A 12,208-nucleotide genomic window follows, 5' to 3' on the forward strand; every position below is an offset into this window, starting at 1 on the left:
CACGCAAGCAGCCTCTAGACAGTGGCGATTCTTTTCCTTTTTATCCTCCAAGTCCCCAGGCTGTGAACTCCAAAATTAGCAGGCAACGTTTGAACAGTGTTTTAAATACAGTTTGCATAGAGCTCATCGATTTGAAGGGGGAAGAAAAAGATGGAAAGGACCGATGCTTCTCAGTTCCTGAGAGCTCTGCTGCCCCCCCAGCACCCTCCATACCTACCCCTCCCCACACACATACACAGGCTAAGGAGACCTAAAACATGACGTGACCGGTCTCTACTGGACCAAGGGGATGGCCTGTGCTAGACACAAATGAGGCTGGGGCCAGACCTGCTGAGAACCAAGGGTAAGAAGCATGGTCCCCAAGATGCCCACCTCTCCTCCACCCTCCATCCATGTAGATGCCCCCTGGACCGTGCTCCTGGCCAGTGTGGACCCCGAGGCTACCTCAGTGATGGTCAAGGGCTTGGTTCCTGCGCGCTCCTACCAGTTCCGTCTCTGTGCCGTCAACGACGTGGGGAAAGGACAATTCAGCAAAGACACAGAAAGGTGAGAGAGAGGTCTCAGTGTCTCTGGCGGAGGGAGGGGCCCAGAGGGGCTGCCTGCTGCCAAAACCAATGTGGCAGAGTGGGGCCAGGCTGCCCGGCAGGGCCTGGCTGGTTGTCTCGGAGCTCTCCAGACCTCAGGCTCTGCGTCTGCAGGATGGGGGAACAGCACTCCCTCCTGCCTCACAGGCATGTGGTGAGGATGAAATGAGGCCTTAGCAGGGAGAGAAGCAGAGAGAAGTGCTGGGAGCAGGCTAGGAGCTCAAGCACCGGCCAAATTTAGCTGTCCCACCAGCTGCGAGCTAGGCGAGTTCAAAGACTCGTGTCCTCTGCCCGGCACGCCCTCAGGCTGCCGGAGGGAGGTGGGGTCTGCTCGGATCCCCGCTGCCAGCGCCTTGCATGACGCCAGCCCTATTAGGCTTTCCACACAGCTTTCTTAAAACGATGGGAATTGAATAAAACAGCAGGTCATCCATTTTAAAACATCACACAGCCAAACCCACTTACGCAGGAGGCGCATTCTAGCCACCTCCACCCCGAGGAGCGGCCACCTCTAATGAGATGACACGTCAGGAGGTCAGAATGACAGCAACAGAAATCGCGTGTGCCAAAGCCGTGCGCTTTGCTCTGTACCTTCTATGTTTGGTTTTATTTTTCTTTCAGATTTATTGAGATATAATTGACATACACCATTGTATAAGTTTAAGGTGTACAGCCTGTTGATCTGATACGCTAATATGTTGCGAAATGACACCACCCATAGTTAGCTAACACCTCCTTCCCATGACCCGTTACCCTTCCTTTTTATGGTGAGAACATCTCATATCCACTCTCTGAGCAACTTTCAAGCATATAATACAGTATTATTCGCTGCAGTCCCCACGCTGCCTATTAGATGCCCAGAACTTGTTAGTATTACAACTGGAAGTTCGCACCCCCTGACTGATATCTCCCCACTCACCCCGCTCCCCATCCCTTGCTAACCACCAGTCTATTCTCTGTTTCTCTGAGTTCTGCTTTTTTAGATTCCACGTGTGTGTGCCACATCTTTATTCATTCATTCTTTGATGGACACTTAGGTTGTTTCCATGTCTTAGGTGTTGTGAATAATGTTTCAATGAATATGGGGGTGCAGATATCTCTTTAAGATTCTGTTTTCATTTCCTTTGGATGGATATATACCCAGAAGTGAGGTGGCGGGCTCATATGGTAGTTCTATTTTTAATGTTCTGAAGATACTCCATACTGTTTTTCATAATCACTGAATCAATTTACATTCCCACCAACAGTGCACAAGGGTTCCCTTTTCTCTACATCCTCGCCCACAGTATCTCTTGTCTTTTTGATGATAGTTGTTTTAACACATGTGAAGCAACATGTCACTGAGGTTTTGATTTGCATTTTCCAATAATTGGTCGTGCTGAGCCCCTTTTCGTGTACCTACTGACCATCTGCATGTCTTCTTATGCAGTTCCTCTGTCCATTTTTAAATGGTGGGTTTTCGTTGTTGTTATTGTTGCTGCTGCTGCTGCTTCTGCTGCTGGTTTTTTTTTTTTTTTTTTTGGCTATTGAGTTGTGTGAGCTCAGTATATATTTTGGATATTAACCCCTTATCTGATACAGGGTTTGCAATACTTTGTCTCATTCCATAGGCGGCATTTTCCGTGTCGTCATCGGTCCCCTTTGCTGTGCAGAAGCTTTCTAGTTCGATGTCCTCGCTCTTATTCTTTTTGCTCTTGTTGCCTGTGCTTTTCTGTCACATGCAGGGAGCCGCTGCCAAAACCAATGTCAGGGAGACTTCTCCCTGTGTTTTCTCCTAGGACTTCTGTGGTTGCCAGTGCTATATTTAGTCTTTAACCCATTTCAAGTTCATTTTTGTGAGTGGTATAAGACAGGGGTCCACTTTCTCTCTTGAATGTGCTTATTCAGTTTTCCCACCACTAGTTATTGAAGAGACAATACTTTCCCCACTGAGAAGAATTAATATTGTTAAAAATGTCTGTAAGAAAGCCATCTATGAGTTCAATGCAATCCCTATCAAAATTCCGATGGGATTTTTCACAGAAACAGGAAAAAAACCCTAAAGTGTGTATGGATTCCCCAAAGATCGCCAAGAGCCAAAGCAATCCTGAGAAAGAACAACACTGGGTGGAGGTGCCACACTGCCTGGTTTCACACTCTACTGCAAAGCCAGAGTGGTCGAAACAGGACGATGTGGGCAGGAGCACGGACACACAGACCCCTGGAGAAGAACCGAGAGCCCAGAAGCAAACCTTGTTTGTTGTTAAACGAATACTTGACCAGGGAGACAGGCGCTCTTAGGTGTGCACGCAGACCTCTGGCTTCCCCTGGTCGTTGTGGTTTGGCCGCGGTTCCAACAAGCTGTCTCTGGGATCCAGCAGGGGGGTCCCAGGGGCCGAGACGCTCCCGCCGGAGAGAAAAGTGGCAGCTAACAGCCTAGCATGGAGAGCAGTTACAGGAGAACTACTCGTTCACTGTTTGCTGAGCACCTACTATGCGCTAGTGGCTGTGTTGGACCACTAGAGATGGTGCAGGAGACAACACGGATATGGCCCCAGTCCTGCAGAGCTACAGAATCCCAATAAGAAAAGGGGGGAGGGTAAAAATAAAACTCACAGACGCAGACAACAGTGTGGTGATTACCAGAGGTGGGGGTTAGACGAGGGTAAAGAGGGGATCAATGGTGATGGAAGGAGACTTGACTTTGGGTGGTGAACACACAACACAATATACAGCTGATCTATTATAGAACTCCCTACCTGAAAGCTATGTAATTTTATTAACCAATGTCACCCTAATAAATTCAATAATCAAGTAACAACTATATGCAAAGTGTTAAATAGGGATAAAAGTTAATAGTGTATGGTCTCTACTCCCCCTTCCAATCTGGAGGAGGTAGCCATGAAAACAATTAGCCTGGACAAACAGAATAAGATACTACCTATTAGACTGGAAGAAAGGAGGGGGAAAAAGGCCTCCACGTGCAGGGAAAGCCACCCCATGACTTCTCCAGTTCTTTGGGCCCCACCGATCTGTCTTCCTAACGAATCTGCTCTCGAGTGGCCCTGAGCCACCAAGGAGGAGGTGCAGCCGCCCTCACTGCAGGCTTCCCTGTGCAGCATGTTCTGGAAAGCTGTCCATCAGGAAGCAGAATCATAAAAACATGAAGAAGGGAAAGCCATCCATCAAAAATAATTAACTTTTGTTTTTAACGGATGCATGTCAGTTATGGGAAAAGCACACCGAGGTGGAACACCACGTCCCCTGGCAGTGCCCGAGAAAGAGGCGCAAGCGCTCGGCTTCAGGAAGCGGGCGGATGGCTGGCTGTCACCCACACATCAGGTCACCCCCACCCGCCCCAGCCTGCCTCAGCTTGGGGGAGGGGGCGCAAAGGAAGCCCAGTGAAGAACACCACCAGCTGGCAACTGGGAAGCGAGGATTCAACACGCCTGCTTCCAAAACACTTGAATCCTCGCGATGGATGTCAGCCCGGCAGCTGCTTCTTCGACAAGTGGGAAACCGAGGCCCACATCCCTCGACTACACGGAAAATACGTGCCTCTGGGTGCTTGACCTTGTTTTCAGAAGAGACTTACATGTACACTGCGTCATCTGTGCCCCAACCAGCCTTATAAAGCAGGCACAGGGGCCTCATTGTATTTCTTGAACAGATAAAGCAACACACTCAGAGAGGGTCGGCGACTTGCCCGAAAGTACACAGCAGCTGCGCAGTCCCCCAGAAACAGAGCAGGGCAGGGTTCAGCCTCCTCGCATCCCATCAAACTCTTGTGTTTGCCCTCGGAACTAAGAATGGAAAAACCCGCCCTCCCTGGGCGTTTTCCTCTTCAGGGTCTCCCTTCCCGAAGAGCCCCCCACTGCCCCGCCGCAGAATGTCATCGCCAGCGGCCGGACTAACCAGTCCATTATGATCCAGTGGCAGCCGCCTCCTGAGAACCACCAGAACGGCCTCCTCAAGGGCTACATCATCAGGTAAGGGTTCACCGGAGGGGAGGTGTGGGGAGACAGGAGAACAGCCTGGGGTGGACAACAGGTGAGGAGTAGCAGGAGTGGATGGGAAAACGGAGCAAATGCATGGGTCCTTCTCCATCCAACAAGGATCCGGCAACAAGAAATGCCTACCCTGTGATAGGAAAGATTGAGGTTAGACATCTAGAAGAACTTCCGGCCATGAGAGCCTTGGAAACCAAGGGGAACGGTTAAGAGACCAGATACAATACAATCTAAAGGCTGGGGGGTGGGCAGGGCTGATACCAGAGCTGCTGCACAGAAATGGGACTGCAGGCAGGCAGTTAACTATGGGGGGGGGGGGGGGCATCCATCTGGGAACCGACAGTAGCCCACGTCAGGCCAGGTTTCCCTGGGGACAGACCACGAATGGACCACCCACTGGGCCTCGAACTGGTCACAAAGTGGAAGTCCTCTCTTAGGCCCTTACCGCACAACGAAGCTCAAGTCTATAGACTTTCATGTTTACGTTTGACTGAGGGTGCTTTGCTGGTAACCTTAAAGCGAGGTGTTCAGTGTCACTAAAAGTCAACATTCACCAATTAACATCAGCCTGCTCTTGGAGGTGGCGGAGAACACGCATCAGCACTCGAGTTCTGGCTGGCTGTGAAGCGCCGGGCAAGCTCGCCTGTCTCTTTCCCGCACGTGGACCCTCTCAGGATTAGAACTCCCAAAATTTGGAAGAGGCTTTTGTTGGTTTGGCTGCTCCATTAGCAGTTCATTTTTGGGTGGGTTTCTGGTGAACCTGAAGGGCCGTGGTCCTCACTGGGGGGTCCCTGGACCAGCAGCAGCAGCAGCACTTTGAGACTGTGATAGAAATGCACATTCTCAGGCCCCACCCCTGATCAGAATGAGAAACCTGGGGGGGGAGTCCCAGTGATCTGTGTTTTAACAAGCCCTCCAAGCGTGTTTAAGGCCCACCAAGGCTTTGAGGACCCCCACTACAGGGTAAAGGACCACATTAAAATCACTGGGTGTGGGGGGGCACTAGTTTTCCAGTCCTTAGACTCTAAGGTAAGTATGCATTGTGAGCTCCCCGGCCTCCCACAGTTGCCTGTATAGACTTCAATTCTTCATTGCCATGTGTTCTCTGTGCCAGTGGCAGGTGGAAATGGCTAGAGTAGGCAGCCTCAGGTTCTTTTCTCTCTACCCAAGTGAATGGTCATCCAGAGGGAGAGCCCTGACTGGTGTGGCTCAGTTGGTTGGAGCATTGTCCTGTACACTGAAGAGTCTCAGATTGGATTCCAGGTCAGGGCACGAGCCTGGCTTGCAGGCTCAGTCCCCCACTGGGGCGCAGGCGAGAGGCAAATGATGGATGTTTCTCTCTCTCCCCCCTCCCCCTTCCCCTTTCTAAAATCAATAAGCACATCCTTAGTCGAGGATGAAAAAAGAGAGAGAGAGGGCCACTCAGCTACTGTATTGGAGGGAGAAGGAACATGAGCCCAGCCTTTGGAGATAGCTGTCCCATCAGTGACCCCTCAAAGCTGACCCCTCCTCCCTCATCAAGAGAGGACAGCCAGCCCAGACACATTCCCAAGGCCTGTGTTATCCAGTCAGGTAGCCACTGGTCACCTGTGGCTGTTTAAATTAATTAAAAATAAGTAAAATTCCTCTGTGGCACTAGTCACATTTCAAGCACTCAACAGCCACTGGCGCTGGTGGCTGCCATATAGGACAGCGCGGATATGGAACATTCCCTCCGTCACAGACTGTTTCCTCGGCACAAGGCAGGCGTGCTGACACCAGTCCACTGCATCCTGGCTTCCTCCCCTCAGGTACTGCCTGGCCGGGCTGCCGGTCGGGTACCAGTTCAAGAACATCACGGACGCCGACGTCAACAACCTGCTGCTGGAGGACCTCATCATCTGGACCAACTACGAGATCGAGGTGGCCGCCTACAACAGCGCCGGGCTGGGTGTCTACAGCGGCAAAGTCACCGAGTGGACACTGCAGGGAGGTGGGTGTGCCCAGTGGCCCGTGGGGTGGGGAGCCTGCAGGGAACAGGAAGAGACTGGGGGTGAGCGTGATGAAGGCAGAGGCTTCAGGAGTACAGGGACCTTTTGCAAAGGTTCACACTAACTGGATGGTAAAAAGACTTACGTTTAACATTGGACCTAAAAACCACCCTGGGCGTTTTCATAACCATGACTTTCCATTATCAGTCCCCTGTGGAATGGGTCAGACAGGTTTTATCAGTTTTGTGCAAACTGATCAAGAGAAAGAGGGCATCTGACGTCTACACAGCAAGGGAAGAGAGGACAATGGGGGCCACACAGGGTCTGCAGACCCCATCCTCATGTTTTCTCTACCTGACTGGGCAAGACAGACTGACTGTGCGCCTCCACCCCACCCCCTACCCCCACTCCGCTCTCCTCCAGTCCCCACGGTCCCTCCGGGCAACGTACACGCAGAAGCCACCAATTCCACAACCATCCGGTTCACCTGGAACGCCCCCAGCCCCCAGTTCATCAATGGCATCAACCAGGGCTACAAGGTACGTGAGGCCTGTCCTTGTCCCCAGGGGAAGCTGGGAGATGCAAGAGGGAAGCCACCACGGAGGGAGGGGGCGGGGGTCAGTCCCCGCTCTGTTTCTGAAACCACGGGCTCAAGCCAGCAGAGGACACGTGACCAAGGCAAAGGGCCCGAGGACTCTCCCCAAGGACAGGTACAGGCCTCGGGGGCACAGACAGCACCCAGGTTGCCACGCGGTGCAGGGGCATTCTCAGCGACACTGGCCTATAAACAAAACCGGGTTTGTTTTACACGTAAAAATCCAGAACCCACTTTCTTACTACCAAGCTGTGGCTCTTATGGGCATCCTGCTGGGTCATGTGTCCTCGGTCCGGGCTTGACCCCACGCTGCGTGAAGGGCACGGGACTAGGACTCTCACGGACTTGGGTTGGAATCCCAGGTCTGCCTCTTGCTGGGTCGCTGGACAAGTTCTGTAATCTCTCAGAGCTTCCTTCAATAAGTATTTCAATATTTATTGAGCCCGATGTTATTTACTGTTCTAGCTGCTGGGGAACGAAAATAAACTCCGCTCCCTCACTTGCCAGCAAAGATGATAGTGTGTATCCCTTAGGGCTGTGTGAGGACTAAATGAGATAATATTTGTGATCTGCTGAGCACAATGACAAACACATAACAAGTGCTCTGAAAATGACTTTAGCAATAGCAGTAACAGAAATGTATTCATTTGCTTGGGCTGGTGTAACAAAGGGCTGTATCACACAGCCTGCAGAACAACAGAAATCGCTTTCTCATGGTTCTAGAGGTGGAAAGTCCAAGATCAAGGTGTCGGCAGGGTTGGTTTCTCCTGAGGCCTCTGTCTTGGCTTATAGATGGCCGTGTTCTCCCTGTGTCCTCCTGTGGTCGTCCGTCTGTGTGCGTGTGTATGTATGTGTCCAAATCTCTTCTTAGAAGGGCAGCAGTCGGACTGGAGCAGGGCCCACGCTAACGACGTCATGTTAACGTAATTGCCTCTTTAAAGACTGTCTCCAAGTACAGTCACATTCAGAGGTCCTGGGGGTTAGGACTTCGCTGTATAAATTTAGGGAGAAACAACTCACCCCATAGCAAATAGTACAGGCAATAACCGTGAGAGCGGCAATTCCAGTGGTAATAGCAACAGGAGTGACAGTGATGGTGGTGCCAGTACGTTTGCTGTCATTGTAACTGCATTAAAAGCCAGGACTTCTCAACCATCCCCCCTAGAACCCAGACCTGAACCCCATGCCTGGCCCCTCCTCTCACCCCCCAAGGAGCACTGGGCATGGTCTATACCACGCCCAGACCCCCACAGCCTGAGGCAGGCGGGAGGGGAGGCCAAGTACCTGAGGGGCATGCAGAAGGAAGCCAGCTGGGACCAGGACCGGGACCAGGGGTAACTGCAGGCTCTGGTTCTGAGCCCAGGTGTCTGGTGACACAGACACTTTCAAAAGGTTCCCGTACCCACTCTGTGCCGTGTCTGCACATGTGCGACAGCCAAGATTACTTCTGGGACTGGCAGCCTCGGCCATTATGTCTGCACATTGGGGGTGGCTGGGCAGGAAGACTCTGAGATTAAGCCATGAGAGGGTGGCCTGCTAGCTGAGGGTTAGGGGGTCTTTTGGCCATCTCTGGGCCTGCTCTTGTTACTCAGGGTCAATGTTGACTCACTCTATTAAGTCCTTGGTCTTGAATTCTAAGCAGACAAGGAGGGGATGGGCCAGAGCCAGACACACCCAGGTCACAGCCCTCACATCCCAGGCCAGTGGAGCACCAAGGCCAAGTGGGCTGTCCTGGGGCAGGTGCCGGGGCTGAACATTGGCAGCCTGATGGGCTGCAAAGCCTGCTAATTGGGACTCTGGGGGGAGGCAGGGGAGAGAAAGGGAAGGCCCAACTCATGCTGAGGAGTGAGCAGGGAACAATTAGCTTCTCCTGCCAATTCTAAGTTTCTCCCACATATGGGAGGGCTGGGCTGCAAGCTTCTAAAGCAAAGGGCTCCCATAGGGTGGAGAAGGGCAGCCAAGTGGTCAGGACAGTTAGGGCAACGACCCATTATGACCCAGAAGAAGAGGAGGCTGCAGATGCCCACCCAAGTCTGGTCGGTGCTCAGCACCCAGGAGCCGCTCAATCCGAATCAGCGGGTGTGAACTGCCCAGATACCTTGAGCACAGAGCCAGCCGAAAAGTAAGAAGAGCTCACACTTATGGGGCACTTTCCACGTGCCACGCAGGATGCGTGGGCTATGCTCACCTTCTTCTCCCACACCAGCTGCACGAGAGTCCCGAGAAGTATTGTCACCACCCCATTTTACAGAAGAAGAAACAGAGGCACAAGAAGCAAGTGACTTGTTCAAAGTCAGAGAAACAGCAGAGCTCAGATTCAAGCTCCAGAGCCTGAACATTTTCTTGCATTAAGAAGAAAATGTGAGCCCTGGCTGGTGTAGCTCAGTGGATTGAGTGTGGGCTGCTAACCAAAGCATCGCAGTTTTGATTCCCAGTCAGGGCACATGCCTGGGTTGCAGGCCACTGCCCCCAGCAACCGCACATTGATGTTTCTCTCTCTCTTTCTCCCTCCCTTCCCTCTCTAAAAAATAAATAAATAAAATCTTAAAAAAGAAGAAGAAGAAGAAAATGTGTCCTTTGACTTAAATTAAAATAATGAAGGTAACTTGATGCTTTTCTAAGTACAAATGCATAGGAGCAGGAATTCTGTTTCCTGCTTCTTTGGCCTCAGTATCCCAGGGAGAAAAAAAGCAATATTTGTCCCCTGCAGACCTCCAGTGAAAATGGACTTTCCCCCTCCCCATTGAACAACATTTTGAACATCTGCTCAAGCAGGGAGAGGCCTGGAATGAGCCCATTCACAGCGGAATGTGCTCCGTTTACTGTCCAGCCTTCTTCTGCTCCCCTGGAATAGTTTGAAGCAACTCCCAGGACTGCAGCCTTTCACCCATAAATATTTCTGTAAAGAAATATTATAGAGTATTTAAACATGATCATTCTTGTGCCTACAACGTATCAACAGCCCCCATCGGTGTTAAATTCCCTCTACGGCAACACCATTTCTCTTACTAGTTGGTCTGTTTGCTTTCAGATCCACAGAATTACATTTGGTTGGGTTTTATTTTTGTTTAGGTCTCAGCTGATCTATAGATTCTCCGTCTCTTCCCTTGCTCTCTTTCTTTTTCTAGTAATTTATTGAGTCAAGAATCTCCGCCATTTGTACTATGGAATTTTCCGCAGTCTGGATTCCACTGATTGTCTCCCGGCGGGGCCATTGAACACGGGCCTCTGAAAACCGTATTTGCAGTAAATTGGAACTTAGAAAGAGAAGCTTGATCAGATGCAGGTTGGAGGGTTTTTCTCGCACAATATTATTCCCTCGACGGTGTTGTGTGTTTTCATCCGAAGGCGTCAGGCGTGGCTGTCTCTTCCTGGGATGTGACCGCTGACTGTCCTTGTCTGATCTATTATTTCAATAGGAGTTGCGAAATTGGGACCGTCAAAGGTTGTAATTCTGTCTTGATTTATTAGCTGAAATACTTAAAAAAGAGAGAGAATTTTCTCCTTACCAGCTTGTTGGTTATCCAACAGTACGGTTCATGGAGAAAGAGCGTGGGAAACACTCACTCCTTTCCCAGGACTGACCGGTTTGCAGAGCAATGACGTGGTTCCTTAGCAACGCCGGTGGGGACAGGTGACTTTGGATTGGGGTGAGGGAGGCATTTTTTTGTTTTGTGTTATTTGGGGTGGCATTACTACATACTTGAGGATTTTTTGAATACCTTTGATATGCCTCAATCCATTGCCATTATAATTCTTTTTTTTAAGATCTTATTTATTTTTGGAGAGAGGGGAAAGGAAAAAGAAAGAGAGGGAGAAAAACATCAATGTGTGGTTGCCTCTCACTCACCCCCTACTGGGGACCTGGCCTGAAACCCAGGCATGTACCCTGACTGGGAATCGGACCCACGACCCTTTGGTTCGCAGCCTGTTCTTGATGCACTGAGCCACACCAACCAGGGCCTGTTATAATTCTTACTGATGCCAAACTTACTCATCATTGGCCTCTTCAGGTTGACTCATGAATCCATTGGCCATGGCCCCAGGAGTCTTTAACCCCTTCCTAGCTATCCATAGGGCAAGATGTTCCAAAGTATCCACATTTCCTATACCGTGCCTGGGATCAGCCTGGTCTTCAATGAGTTTGTTCCTTTAGCGGAAATGATAGTTAGACACGACAGTCTGGGTGCAGGGGGTCCTTATTCCAGCACTGGTTGCTGTTTCTAGGACATCTAGGAAATGCTTTTTTTTTTTTTTTTTAAGATAAAACACATACCAATACTTCCAATTCAATGTCAAGACTACAAGCTCCTTAATAATCTCATTAGTCTTTTGTGGGCATCTTTTTTCTCCAGCCCAAAAATCCAGTTCCCAGGACACCAAGATAATTGCCCACCTCCTCCACCCCTCAAAGGCCCACCCCGGTTGCAGGCGGGAATACCAACACCGTGATTACTGAAAGTCGTTTCAGATCACTGGCAGTTCTTCCCGTTTTTCGAGTGCGTCCCAGTTGGGATGTTCTTCTCACCACACATCACGGAGCTGCTAAATCTTTGGAAATAGTTTCTCACTGTGTCACTTCGCTGCAACTCAATACACGGTTAAGCTCATTTGTTTCATTTGGGTTTCGATTTTTAGGGATTGATTTTTTTAATTTAATTTCATTTTGTAATTATGTAGTCTCTTTACATGGCTTCAAAGTTAAATCTACAGAGCAAAGTAAATTCAGGGGAAATCAGCCTGAATTCTGGTCCTCTCCCTCCCCCACAGGTGTGATTTCTTTTTGTTTTGGTTTTTCCTGAGATTATTTTAACATAAGCAAGTACATGCATACATAAAGGCATATCCTCTCCTTCTGGACACCTGACAGCAGACCCTGCACACGCCCCACCCTGCTTTCCGGTCCACGTGCCACCCTGAGCTCACCCCCCGGCAGCAGTCTCCGGAAACGCTCCTTGCTCCTTTCATCACGTCTGTGTCGTGCTCACAGTGGAAGTCTCCCACAGCACAGCCCACCTGCTCCCCAGTGAAGATATTCTGGGGGTTTCCAGTCAAAGGATAGATATAAAA

The 12,208-nt window shown here is 50.3% G+C and overlaps 1 protein-coding gene across 2 annotated transcripts in view; it reads left to right on the forward strand.

Annotated features, from left to right (window-relative positions):
- The window catches only part of SDK2 (sidekick cell adhesion molecule 2), a 246,277-nt gene that overhangs the window by 177,939 nt on the left and 56,130 nt on the right, over positions 1-12,208 (forward strand). For both annotated transcript variants that reach the window (XM_045837275.1, XM_045837274.1), the window contains 4 exons: positions 399-546; positions 4,412-4,552; positions 6,364-6,545; positions 6,967-7,082. In XM_045837275.1, the coding sequence (XP_045693231.1) occupies positions 399-546; positions 4,412-4,552; positions 6,364-6,545; positions 6,967-7,082 (587 nt within the window). The remainder of the gene's footprint in view (positions 1-398; positions 547-4,411; positions 4,553-6,363; positions 6,546-6,966; positions 7,083-12,208) is intronic.

Source organism: Phyllostomus hastatus, unplaced genomic scaffold, assembly GCF_019186645.2.
Source record: "Phyllostomus hastatus isolate PE091 unplaced genomic scaffold, TTU_PhHast_1.1 phas_contig_210, whole genome shotgun sequence".
Taxonomy (NCBI): Eukaryota; Metazoa; Chordata; class Mammalia; order Chiroptera; family Phyllostomidae; genus Phyllostomus; species Phyllostomus hastatus.